The sequence below is a fragment of the Zonotrichia leucophrys genome, chromosome 13 (assembly GCF_028769735.1).
Source record: "Zonotrichia leucophrys gambelii isolate GWCS_2022_RI chromosome 13, RI_Zleu_2.0, whole genome shotgun sequence".
Taxonomy (NCBI): Eukaryota; Metazoa; Chordata; class Aves; order Passeriformes; family Passerellidae; genus Zonotrichia; species Zonotrichia leucophrys.
This window is the reverse complement of record NC_088183.1, coordinates 573,578-586,785: the sequence shown is the minus strand read 5'-3', so window position 1 is coordinate 586,785 and position 13,208 is coordinate 573,578. Positions and strand designations below refer to the sequence as shown.

General features: G+C 57.2%; 1 protein-coding gene across 2 annotated transcripts in view; it reads left to right on the top strand.

The window, feature by feature from the left end:
* Window positions 1-8,105, top strand: part of KCTD16 (potassium channel tetramerization domain containing 16) — a 51,370-nt gene extending 43,265 nt beyond the window's left edge. For both annotated transcript variants that reach the window (XM_064724630.1, XM_064724628.1), the window contains exon 3: window positions 7,166-8,105. In XM_064724630.1, coding sequence (XP_064580700.1) covers window positions 7,166-7,614 — 449 coding nt within the window. In that variant the 3' untranslated portion in view covers window positions 7,615-8,105. The remainder of the gene's footprint in view (window positions 1-7,165) is intronic.
* Window positions 8,106-13,208: the final 5,103 nt, after the last annotated feature.

The window sequence follows — 13,208 nt, the reverse complement described above, 5'->3', positions numbered from 1 at the left end:
CTCACTGCCTGTGCCCCCATCCCAGCCCTGCCTGTGCCCCCATCCCAGCCCTCGTCCCTTCCCCTGTGAGCCCAGAGCTGCTGTGCCATTCACCTGCCCAGGGGACAGGAGCAAATCAGGGCTCTGCTCCTCTTCCTCCCCTGTTTGCTGAGATCTCCTTGCACTGATGTCATTTGTGGTGGGGTAAAGGGGAACACGCAATTTATTCTCCATTATGTTCAGGGTAATGACAAGTCTTAAAATAGCTCTCAATTAGCGATTGATTGCAATTAATTGGAACAACATAGGCTGACATGATAGCTTCGGATCTCCAGAGCATTTCTGACTTCATGAGCTCTAATTTCCAAAAATTCAAGAATTCTGGCTCCCACATCACCACAGCCATCTGTCAGCAGTTTCTCACACAGGTCTTTGAGAAGCAGGAGCAATAAACTCTCAGGCTTTGCTAATTAAAGCAGGTGTCCAAAGTGGGGCTCATTTCATGTGAACTGGGGGCTCCATCCAGGTATGGAAATATCCCTGTAGTGCCCATGCACTGTGGGCTCCCAGCCCTGGCAGTGCCCATGGCCAGGGCTGGGCTGGCTCTGCCCTCACCCTGCATTGCTGCAAAGCTCCTGGCAGCAGTTCCAGAGCTGGGGCAGCCTCAGGGCCCTGTTTGTGATCATCCATACAGTGTGCTCCTACCTGTGCTTTGGTTAATGCATGGGTGGAGGGTCTCCCTTGAGAACAGGTTCAGCCCATGATCCTGATCCCTCCCTGGGGTTGGCTCTGTGTGTGCCCCTGCAGGGCCAGGGTCACCCAGGGAGGACAGGGAACCCCTGCTCCTCAGCCCAGACTGCTGTCTCTCATCAAACTTCACTTTCAAGGTCTTGAGCAGAAACTGAAAGTAGCACAGAGCAAAAGAAAAGGCTGTGTTAAGGTGCTGGGTTAATATGGCATTGATGAATCAAGAAATACCCAAAAAGTCTTAAATTTGAGGAGGCAAGGAAGATGCAAACAGTGGCAGCTGTGAGTTCCCTGTGCTCCAAACTCACCCAAGCTGGAGCTGCTTGGCAGAACAGAAAGAGCAAATGCTGTGGGCAGGGAAAGCTGAAGTGCCAGGTTTTCATATATCAGCATTTTCCCAGAGGAAAATGCACTGAAATGCCTCCGTCCTGATGGTTAAATATTGTTTCTGTTCACATCCTGGGAAAGGGGAGCACCAGGCAGGGGAGCCAGCAGCCCTGGGTTATTCCTGCAGGCACTGCTCACACCTGGGTTATTCAGGTGCTGCTCACACCTGGGTTATTCAGGCACTGCTCACACCTGGGTTATTCCTGCAGGCACTGCTCACACCTGGGTTATTCAGGCACTGCTCACACCTGGGTTATTCAGGCACTGCTCACACCTGGGTTATTCCTGCAGGCACTGCTCACACCTGGGTTATTCAGGTCCTGCTCACACCTGGGTTATGCAGGCACTGCTCACACCTGGGTTATCCAGGCACTGCTCACACCTGGGTTATTCAGATGCTGCTCACACCTGGGTTATTCAGGCACTGCTCACACCTGGGTTATTCAGGTCCTGCTCACACCTGGGTTATGCAGGCACTGCTCACACCTGGGTTATGCAGGCACTGCTCACACCTGGGTTATTCCCCAGGCACTGCTCACACCTGGGTTATGCAGGCACTGCTCACACCTGGGTTATTCCTCAGGCACTGCTCACACCTGGGTTATTCCTGCAGGCACTGCTCACACCTGGGTTATTCAGGCACTGCTCACACCTGGGTTATTCCCCAGGCACTGCTCACACCTGGGTTATTCAGGTCCTGCTCACACCTGGGTTATTCCCCAGGCACTGCTCACACCTGGGTTATTCAGATGCTGCTCACACCTGGGTTATTCCTGCAGGCACTGCTCACACCTGGGTTATTCCCCAGGCACTGCTCACACCTGGGTTATTCCTGCAGGCACTGCTCACACCTGGGTTATTCAGGCGCTGCTCACACCTGGGTTATTCAGGCACTGCTCACACCTGGGTTATTCCTCAGGCACTGCTCACACCTGGGTTATTCAGGTCCTGCTCACACCTGGGTTATTCCTGCAGGCACTGCTCACACCTGGGTTATGCAGGCACTGCTCACACCTGGGTTATTCAGGTGCTGCTCACACCTGGGTTATTCCTCAGGCACTGCTCACACCTGGGTTATTCAGATGCTGCTCACATCTGGGTTATGCAGGCACTGCTCACACCTGGGTTATGCAGGCACTGCTCACACCTGGTTATGCAGGCACTGCTCCACCCTGGGTTATTCAGGTGCTGCTCACACCTGGGTTATTCCCCAGGCACTGCTCACACCTGGGTTATTCAGGTGCTGCTCACACCTGGGTTATTCCTCAGGCACTGCTCACACCTGGGTTATGCAGGCACTGCTCACACCTGGGTTATTCCTGCAGGCACTGCTCACACCTGGGTTATTCCTGCAGGCACTGCTCACACCTGGGTTATTCAGGTGCTGCTCACACCTGGGTTATTCCCCAGGCACTGCTCACACCTGGGTTATGCAGGCACTGCTCACACCTGGGTTATTCAGGTCCTGCTCACACCTGGGTTATTCCTCAGGCACTGCTCACACCTGGGTTATCCAGGCACTGCTCACACCTGGGTTATCCAGGCACTGCTCACAGGGCAGGCTTGGCTGTGCAGGTATCCCAGCCTGGGGGCACCAGCAGAGCCCACAATGTTCCCTGCTCACCCCAGGGCATGGGGTGACCATGAGGAGCTCTCTGTCAGCCTGGGGTCCCACAGCCCCCAGCCATGAGCAGCAGCTGCTCCCACCCTGCTGCGCTCCCGTCCTGCTGCTCACACTCCAGCCTGCTCCCTCCTTCTCTCCAAATTCCAACTCCATCACATGTTACTTTGAGAAGATCCCTACATAAATATTTTGGCTCATTTGATATGCCTTCTGGTATTTTAACACCAGGTCTCTTTTTCTTCACCATTTGGGGAAATTATTTTTATTTTCAAACAAATTTGATACTCTCGCAGCAGTTCACTTCCAGAAGCAAGTGTTTTAGGGAAGATTGCAGGAGTGAAATGGCAATGTGCTGGGAGCCTCCTGATGGAAGTGTGTGTGTGCTGGGCCCTGGCTGGAAATCACTGTGCAAGAGCAAGACAGACCAGGGAGCAATTCTGGGCTTTATATTGGGCTGGCAAGCTCAGGATATTTAAATGGAAAACACTTTGAACTAGAAATGTTAAATTTTAATTTCAATTTCAATTGAATTCAAATCAGATGGCAGCATGCAGGCGTCCCCAGCTGCCCCCAGAAGGGTGAGATTTCTGTGAGCTGCCTCAGGGGGCTGGGACAGCCACAGGCTCTGCCTGTTCCTTCCTTGGTTCCTTCCTCCCCAGTTCCCTCCTGATCCCTCTCCCCTGTCCCCGCTGCCTCTGAACATCTGGGAGGGCTCAGACCAGCGATGTCCCTGCCAAGTCCTTCCCAGGATTGTCTCTCACTGAGGTTTTACTGCAGATGCTTGATCCTAAAAGCAAATAAAAGCAAATAAATCCCGGGGTGCCTGTGCTGCTGCCAGGACAGATCCTGGAGCCCTCGGTGCCCAGGGTTTGTCAGCTCCCCCTGCCAGCCCTGCCCACTGGGCATTCACTGCTCAAACGGGCACCAGCCGCTGCCATCGGCCCCAGCAGGGCACAGACAGGGAGGGGGAGGCAGCAGAACCCAGAGCAGAGGGGAAAGTCATGGGACAGGAGGAGAAAAGGAGCGTGGAACAGAAATAAATCAAACCAACAGCAAAGCCCCAAAGCAGAAGGAGCAGGGATGAAAGGTAAGAGGACAACATAAATGGACCAGAGTGGATTGAGAACAGTAGGAAATGGCTCAAGGGATGATCACAGGCTGGGAGGTTGGTACAGACACACACGGGGAGGTAAATGAGCATCTGGGTACAGAAAATATCCCTGAGTGCCTCAAAAACGGGCAGCAGATGTGTCTGAGCTGCTGCCTGGGGACATTGTCCCCTCCCAGCCGTGACACCGTCCCAGCCCTGCCCTGGGCCCCAGGACTGCCTGCGCTGGGCTCTCCATCCCAGGCCCAGCGCCCCCAACCCCGACCAGAGGTGTCTGGGCTGGGGCAGGCCCTGGCCCCTCTCCCACCATGGAAACCTTTCCCTGGTTTCTGTCACTCTGGTTCCACCCCAGCTGCTCCCCGGCTCTCTCACAGCATCTGTCTGTCTGTCTGTCTGTCTGTGCTCCTGCACAGGGATTTCCCATCCCCTCCCTGCGGGCTGGCTGGAAAGGGGGAGAGGAGAAGGGGAAAGCTGGGTGGCTGCTGGCTCGTGTGTCAATTATACATCAGAGGCTCTGCTGCCGCTTCAGAAACTTCTAATAATAATTATTATAATTAGGGCACTGGGAGAGAAATGTGCTGAGATCAGGGAGGGAAGCAGGAAAGCCAGGCCAGAATTAATTAGCCACTTTTATCTAAGAATCTCAAAGCATTTAGACATTAATTAAGGGAGCTGTGGTTAAGGCAGCCGCTGCTCCTTCACTGCCGCTGTGCTGGGGCTCGGCCCCTCCTCATCCTCCTGCGGGCACGGGGGTGGATCCCGATGGTTCCTCAATCCCCTCGGCCTGGCTGTGTGTGTGTGTGTGCCGCCACAGCCGGGCACTGCCCTGGCATCCTGGGCACCCGTGGGCAGCAGAGGCTCCTGCAGGCCCTGCCCAGCCCTGGAGCTCCCACCCAGCCGCCCACCCAGCTGTGCCATGGCAGCAACACGCTGGTTATGGGGGCAGCTGTGCCATGGCACCTGGGCACCGACAGAGCTCCCACCCACCCAGCTGTGCCATGGCAGCAGCACGCTGGTTATGGGGGCAGCTGTGCCATGGCACCTGGGCACCGACAGAGCTCCCACCCACCCAGCTGTGCCATGGCAGCAACACGCTGGTTATGGGGGCAGCTGTGCCATGGCACCTGGGCACCGACAGAGCTCCCACCCAGCTGTGCCATGGCACCTGGGCACCAACAGAGCTCCCACCCACATGTGCCATGGCAGCAGCACGCTGGTTATGGGGGCAGCTGTGCCATGGCACCTGGGCACCAACAGAGCTCCCACCCACCCAGCTGTGCCATGGCACCTGGGCACCGACAGAGCTCCCACCCAGCTGTGCCATGGCACCAACATGCTGGTTATCGGGGCAGCTGTGCCATGGCACCTGGGGCACCAACAGAGCCAGTCACTGGGGCAAATCCTTCCAGTCTCCCGCCACACCCGTGCTGTGCCCACTGTTGGTGAATATTCATTACGAGAAATTAGCATCTAATAGGGCTTAATTGACTTATAAAAGCCTTGCTTTGTGCTAATGAAGTCTGCGCTGTAGCTGTGCCTGATGGCAGCCGGTGGGTCCCTGTGCCCCGCTGCCACCTCGGCTGCATCCCTTCTGCTGCCCCACGGCCCTGGGCACTGTGCCTGTCCCATCCCTGTCCCATCCCTGGAGCTGTGCCTGCCCATGGGGGTGTCCTCCGTGCCCATGGCAGGGGCATTGCAATGACACAAACATCCCTTCCATCCCACGCCATGGTGTGACAGCCTGTGAGCCCCAGCTGGGACAAGGGTGTCCATGGCCTGGGCACTCTGTGCAGGCTTGCAGAGCTCACTGATGATCCCAGCAGTGCCCTGGGCCCCTGCAGGGGGCTCTGGGGTCGGTTTGGGGGCTCGAGGCACAGTCTGAGCTCTGTTCCTCAGCTGGAACAAAGCCCTCAGAGCTGTCCCGCTGCTGTGGGATGTGGGTACCAGCTGCAGTGAGGGGATGCTGCAATCCACACAGCTCCTGCAACTGCTCTCAGGGCACGTGGGTCAGGGTTCTACAGGAGCTCAGCTCATAATGCCTTTGTCCAAGCCTAGAAATGGATAAAAAAAATCCAGTTTAGCCATTATTGACTGTTTTCAGAGGAGACACAGGGCAGCTTTGAAGTGAGTCTGTAAATGAGAGTGGCCCTGCAGCTCCAGACTGAGAGACTCCTTCATCATTGACAGGGAAGAGGAGGGAGGAGGTGAGGAGGCTTCCTGGCTTCTGGTTTTCTGCCTGTTCCTGTAAATTGTGTGCTCTGTGTTCCTGGTAAGGATGGAGGCGCAGGAGAGCAGGGCAGTGCCAGGGGGGCTCCCAGTGCCCACAGCCCCTTCCCCAGGCTCTGCCCCCCGGCCTCAGGGGCTCTCAATTGGCACCAATGTCTATTTCTCTTTTTCTCTCCTTTCCCCATTTCTCGATGGGGCTCTGGGGCAGCAAAAAGTCACCTGAGTCCCACAGCTGAGCCCGCTGCCAGCTCTGCCCTGGTCACGGACTGCTGCGGCTGGGCAGGGCTCCAGCTGGAGAGCAGCCTCCGCCCTGCACTGCAGGATGGGAATTGTCAATTGTCACTGTGCTGGGCTTCCCTGCCGGGCTCTGCCGGGGAAGGACCCGCTGTAACAGGGATTTGCTGTGCTGGTGTGGGGAGCTCCAGGGTAACAGGGATCTGCTCCTGGGGAGATCCAGGCTAAGGGGATCTGGTGCTGGGAGAGCTCCAGGCTAACAGGGATCTGCTGTTGGGTCTGGAGAGCTCAGGTAACAGAGATCTGCTGTGCTGGTCCGGGAGCTCCAGGCTAACAGGGATCTACTGCTGGTCTGGGGGAGCTCCAGGGTAACAGGGATTTACTGCTGGGAGAGCTCCAGGCTGTAACAGGGATCTGCTGTGCTGGTCCGGGGAGCTCCAGGCTAACAGGGATCTGGTGCTGGGAGCTCCAGAGTAATGGGGATCTGGTCCTGGGAGAGCTCCAGGGTGACAGGGATCTGGTGCTGGTCTGGGAGAGCTCCAGGGTAACAGGGATCTGCTGCTGGGAGCTCCAGGGTGACAGGGATCTGGTGCTGGGGAGCTCCAGGCTAAGGGGATCTGGTGCTGGAAGAGCTCCAGGCTAACAGGGATCTGCTGCTGGTCCTGGGTATCTCCAGGCTAAGGGGATCTGCTGCTGGTCCTGGGGAGCCGTGCCAGCACTGTGTGCTGATGTCCAGGGAAGGTCCCTGTGCGGGTCCCTGTGGCCCTGGCTGCCCTGCCGGCCCGGGGGGGACTCTCAGCAGCCTGTCCTGGGGTGTGAGGGGTCCCGAGCTGCCCTAACCCCTCTCTCTGTGCCTGCAGGCGAGCCCTCCCGCTGGTCCTCGTCGCACTGCGACTGCTGCTGCAAGAACGGCAAGGGCGACAAGGAGGGCGAGAGCGGCACGTCCTGCAACGAGCTGTCCACGTCCAGCTGCGACAGCCAGTCCGAGGCCAGCTCCCCGCAGGAGACCGTCATCTGCGGGCCCGTGACTCGCCAGCCCAACATCCAGACTCTGGACAGGGCCAAGAAGGGCCCGGTGCAGCTGCTGCAGCAGGCCGAGAGCCGCAGGAAGAGCGACCTGCTCCGGACTCTCACCTCCGGCTCCCGCGAGTCCAACGCCAGCAAGAAGAAGGCCGTGAAGGAGAAGCTCTCCATCGAGGAGGAGCTGGAGAAATGCATCCAGGATTTCCTCAAGATCAAAATCCCAGACAGGTTTCCCGAGAGGAAGCACCCCTGGCAATCGGAACTGCTGCGCAAGTACCACCTGTAGGAGCAGGGCGGGCAGAGGCACGGCCCCGTACCCAGAGCCAGAGCCAAGGGACACAACGGGAACTCCCAGTAATAACTGTGTGTTAGGTCGCCAAAACCAAACCCATCTCTAGTACTGCCTAACTTGCCTACTTCACCTTAACATTTCTAGTGGTAGGGGAGCGATCTCTCTGCAGTCCTGGAAGCACAATGACAAACGCTTTTGTTTGTAAACTCCGAGTCTTACACAAGCTGAAAACCTTAATGGCACAGCCAGGGCACGCTGGTGTGGCCCCAGCAGGCAGGGCAGGGCAGGGCAGGGCGGGCAGGGCTCGGTGCCCTCTGCAGCCTGCTCAGACCCCGTGTGCCTGCAGGGAGGAGCACAGCACAGAGCCCAGCCCTGCCCCGCAGTTTAAGCATGTGTATTTATATATGTGCATATATATATGTGTGTATATATATCTCTGTGTATATATATATGTATATATATATCAATATATATTGCTTAAAGATTTTCTGGCTCTCTCCTTATAACTGCACTTTCTCAGAAAAGAGCATTTTTTTAGTCTGTGGATGTCCCTTTTCTCCTCCAGGCCTCTGAGGGCTGAACAGTATGAATCCATCTCCCTGTCTCTCTCCTCTCCCCCTGCCCGTCCTTCCCCTCCCTGGGGCACTGTGAATGTGTCCCTGGGGAGAGCAGGGTGCAGTCTCTGCGTTTGTGTTACCATCAGTGAAATACTCTGTTTGGTTGGGATGCTGTGTCCCTCCCTGCTCCCCACGGCTCTCGGCTGTTACAGGTGTGGAAAGCTGCAGGGATGGCTCTGGGCTGTGTGGGGATGCCGTGGGGATGCTCTGGGCTGTGTGGGGATGCTGTGGGGGCCCTGTGGAGGTGCTGGCTCCCGCAGGTGCCAGGGCTGTGTGCCAGGAGGGGCTGTCCCAGCTGGCAGGGACAGTTGGCACTGCAGCCCTTCAGCCCCAGAACGCCCCCAGCCCACCCCAGGGCTCAGAGCTGTCACTGCAGGAGGGAGCAGGGCTGTGCCAGGGGCAGCACGGCCCTGCAGGAGCTCCCTGCAGCCCCTCCTGTGGTGCCAGCCCTGCCAGGGCCCTGCTGGCACTGCAGCAAGGCACACTCTGTGCCCATGTGCCCGGAGCTGTGGGAAGGGCTGGGCTGCTCCTGCACTGCTCTGAGCTCGGGGAAGGGCCAGGGGAGGGGGCACGGGCTGGCCAGAGAGGGGCTGGGGCTGGCACTGGCAGGGCTGGCACAGGCAGGGGCACAGCCAGGGCTGGGCAGGGGGCTCGGGCTGCTGGGGCAGCTGTGGAGAAGAACAGAACACTGCAGCGCTCCAGCTGGGGAGGCCACAGCTGGGAACAAACCAGCTGCAGGGTTTGGGATCAATCCTTTCTTCTCTAAAGGCACAGAAAGAAGAGTTTATATATATATATGTATATGTATGAATATAAAGTGTGGGCAGTGCTGGTAGCACAGATCACTCAGCTCTGACTCAGTCAGTGTCCTGCAGGTCCCAGGCTCCCCTCCCACAGCCCAGACACTGCTGTGGGAGCTGCAGTGCTGCCTGCACTGTCCTTTCTGTGCTCCTGCTGCAGCTCCAGCCAGGAGCATCCTCGGTGCCTGCAGGGCTGGGCAGGGGTGCCAGGGAACCCTGGGGTCTCCAGCAGCCCCCAGCCGTGTTTGGGGTCCGGTGCACCCTAAAAAAGGAAGCAATACGTGTGCAGAGGGTGGGCAGGCAGGAGCCTGCGGCAGCTGGGGAACCCTCACAGCAGTGCAGCTGCAGGGGCTGCAGAGCAGGGCTGCATGGGTGGCTGGGGTCACCTCTGGGCTGCTGCGGGTGCAGGAGGAGCTGTCCCTGCCCGAGCTGTCCCTCTGTGGGTGCTGCAGGAGGTCCCTGCTGGGAGATGCTCACCGAACAGACTCAGCCCTCCTGGGCCTGTGCTGCAGAGCCAGCTCGGGGCTCAGGACATGCCCTGCCTCTGGAATTCAGGCTCTGGTGCCACCCTCTACTCACAGGCTCAAAGGGCACATCTTCACACGGAAATCAATGATTTGTACAAGCTCCATAGACCTGGCCCTGCTTACTTATTTCATGGTTAGTTTCTAGCATTTTTCTCTCCCCACTCTGCATTTCCTGCACCTTGTTCCCCTGGGACCCCTCTCCCCTTGCTGTGGCACCAAGCAGGAACCAGGAACGGATAGAGCTGTCCTCTGGATTTCAGCAGGGTTCAGGACAGGCCACCTCTGTTCCTTGGCAGGAGCCTGCAGATGAAACATCCTGCTGGCTCTCCAGACCTTCCCCTGGCGCTTTTCAGGGTGGAGGAGCAGGTGATAGAGTGTGAGTGTGAGTTTGTGAGTGTGAGTGTATGTGTGAGTGTGTGTGTGAATGTGAGCATGTGTGTGCGTGTGTGTGTTTGTGTGAGTGTGTGTGTCTGTGTGTGAGTGTGTGTGTTTGTGTGAGTGTGAATGTGAGCATGTGTGTGAGAGTGTATGTGTGTGTGTGTGTGTGTGTGCGTGTGTGTGTTCCCAGGGGCACGGGACTGCTCCGTGATTAATCACTGGGGGAAAATGAAAAGCACCCAAGGGGGTTTGATTTATGTGGCCTTCACGTCTCCAGTCTGAGATGGAATGGTTATTGCTCTCCAGTGCTACAGAAATAAAGGTCTTAAACTTCAGTGATCACAGGCAGGCCCAGCCTGCAGGGACACCCAGCCTGGTGGGCTGCAGTGTGGGTGGGCTTGCCATGTGTGTGTGGGGGCTTTGCCATGTGTGTGTTGTGTGGGCTCTGCTCTGTGTGTGTGTGGGCTCTGCCCATGTGTGTGTGTGGGCTTTGCCCATGTGTGTGTGTGGGGGCTTTGTCCATGTGTGTGTGTGTGTGGGCTCTGCCCATGTGTGTGTGTGTGTGGGCTTTGTCCATGTGTGTGTGTGTGGCTCTGCCATGTGTGTGTGTGTGTGGCTTGCCATGTGTGTGTTGTGTGTGGGCTCTGCCCATGTGTGTGTGTGTGTGGGCTTTGCCCATGTGTGTGTGTGTCTGTGGGCTCTGCTGTGTGGGCTCTGCCCATGTGTGTGTGTGGGCTTTGCCCATGTGTGTGGGCTCTGCCCATGTGCGTGTGTGTGGGCTTTGCCCATGTGTGTGTGTGTGTGGGCTCTGCCCATGTGTGTGTGTGGGCTCTGCTGTGTGGGCTCTGCCCATGTGTGTGTGTGGGCTCTGCCCATGTGTGTGTGTGTGGGCTCTGCCCATGTGTGTGTGTGGGCTCTGCTGCCTCTCTGAGGGGCCTGCCTGAGGAGTGACCCCATGGCAGCTGTTCTGGCAGTGCTCTGTGCAGAGCTGGGGCTGTGCTGGCAGGGTCTGTGCTGCTCAGAGGGGCTGGGGGGCTGCAGGTGGAACACGGGGGCCCTGGGCAGTGCTGGGGGCTCTCACAGCCCCAAAGGGGTCAGCAGCTCTGCCCAGAGCTCCCCTTCCTTCTCTCCCTCCTCACCTGCTGCTCTCTCTGCTCCTCCACAGTCCCACAGCACCCATGGGGCACCTTTGGGGCACCTCCCTGTGCCCTGCTGGGCAGGGCTGGGGGCACTGGCAGGGCAGAGCAGCCCTGGGAGGCTGGGGCAGAGCAGTGTGAGTGCAAAGGCTGCTCCTGGTGGCCCCGTGGCTCAGGCTGGGGTGGTGGCTCAGGAAGGGGCACCCACACCTCCTGCAGGCAGCAGGATGGGGGCAGGAGGGTGAGCTCCCCATGGGCCTGAGATCCCCTCCCAGCATTGGTGCCATGCAACTGGCATTGGTGCCATCCACACTGGCATTAGTGCCATGCACACTGGCATTGGTGCCATGCACACTGGCATTAGTGCCATGCACACTGGCATCTGTGCCATGCACACTGGCATTAGTGCCATGCACACTGGCATTGGTGCCATGCACACTGGCATTGGCGCCATGCCCAGCTGCACAGGTACCCCTGCTCAGCTCCCAAGGGCAGAATTCCCCATTCCCAGGGGCTTTGCCCCCTGAGCAGGACTCAGAGCCCTCGGGACACACAGAGGACGTGTCATTCCCACAGACCATGGGCACCAAGTGCTTTCCCCCTGCCCCACCTGCACGCCCAGCACAGGGGCTGCCCAGGCTCTGCAGAACGCTTTGGGTCCTTGGTGAGTCCATCACTGATTTCCTTTGCAGGCTGTGGGCTGGAGGAGAGGACAGGGCTGGCTTTTCCTGGCAATGACCAGCACGTACCTGAGCCCCTCAGCCGTGTCCCCCTGCTCTCCCAGCCCTGGCAAGGCTGGAGGAGCCCCCAGCCCCCTCCCCAAGCCCCCAGCCCTGTCACTATGGGCTCGACTTCCAGAGTACTTTATGCACAAGGCCCCATGTGTATCATGGTACAAAATAATTGTCCAGTCTTATGGATAGTTTATGCCCCAGCGGGGTTTTGTAGATTAATAGTAAAAGAACAATAAAAAAATAAAAAAAAAAAAATAAAAAGCACTTTTAAATTATTTATATTATAAAAAGACATTCTTTATTTTTCTTGGCATTGATGTCACTTAGCTAAAAGTCCGTTTCTAAGTAGGATATTGCAGATTTTAAACTATAGCAATGCTCGAGCAAACACGGATCCAGAGTTCCACCGAGCAAAGGCCCGGGGGGAGGCAGAGGGGCAGGGCCCTGCTGGCCCCGGGGTGCTGCTGACGGGGACACGGGGGTGTCCCTGCCCTGCCCTGGGCTGTGTGAGGTGCTGCCAGTGCAATATCCCCAGCCCAGAGGGAGGCACAGGGGCCCGGGGGCCCTGGGGTCCCTGGGGCCTTGCTCACGTTACATTTTCGGACCTCATTCAGCACTAAATGACTTTGCTGAGGCTCAGTCAGCCTGTTGCACATTGATGTAGGTTAAGTGGCACCCACCGAATTACCTCTCGACTCTCCAACGTGGTTCACTTGTACATAAGTGTAATGTCAAACTGTTTACAGTTGTGCGTAATTGTGGAAACAAAAAAAAAAAAGTTTTAACTGCAAATTTAAAGGAATCGATTTTACTGGAAGGTGTTTAAAAAAATGAATGTGCTTAATACAGTATAGACATCCTTGCTAATGGTCTCACCTGAATGCATGTATCCGTGTTGTCAGTCCCACCAGTGAGGTTCTTGGCAATATTCTGCAGTCTGTGAATAGCAAATATGCATCAACTACTGTGACTCTGACAAATATAACTCGGTAACTGTTTCTACTGTGGTGTGTGAAACAAATCCTGTAGCTTTTAGCCTGCTGTATTTCCCTGGTGCCGGGAGCACCAGGAACCAGAGAGGTCTGGGAGGGATGAAGTCACAGCTGTGCCCTGAGCAGGGTGGTGACAGCCCCTGCTGGGCTACAAGTGCTGAAATGCCATTTTCAGAGGCTGGCAGCTGAGGGGAAGGGGCTGGGGCTGGGCTGGGGCTCTGGGACCCTGCATGGGGGGATCAGCCCTGCTCTGGGGTGCTGGGGCCCACAGCTGCAGACAGCTGCTGTTTGACACTGCAGGTCACAGGGAATGGGCTGTATGGAGCTGTGTTTGCACTCAGTACCATAAGTGCTCAGTACTGGAGCTGTTTTGCCACTCAGTCAGAGTGAATGGTGTACTGGAC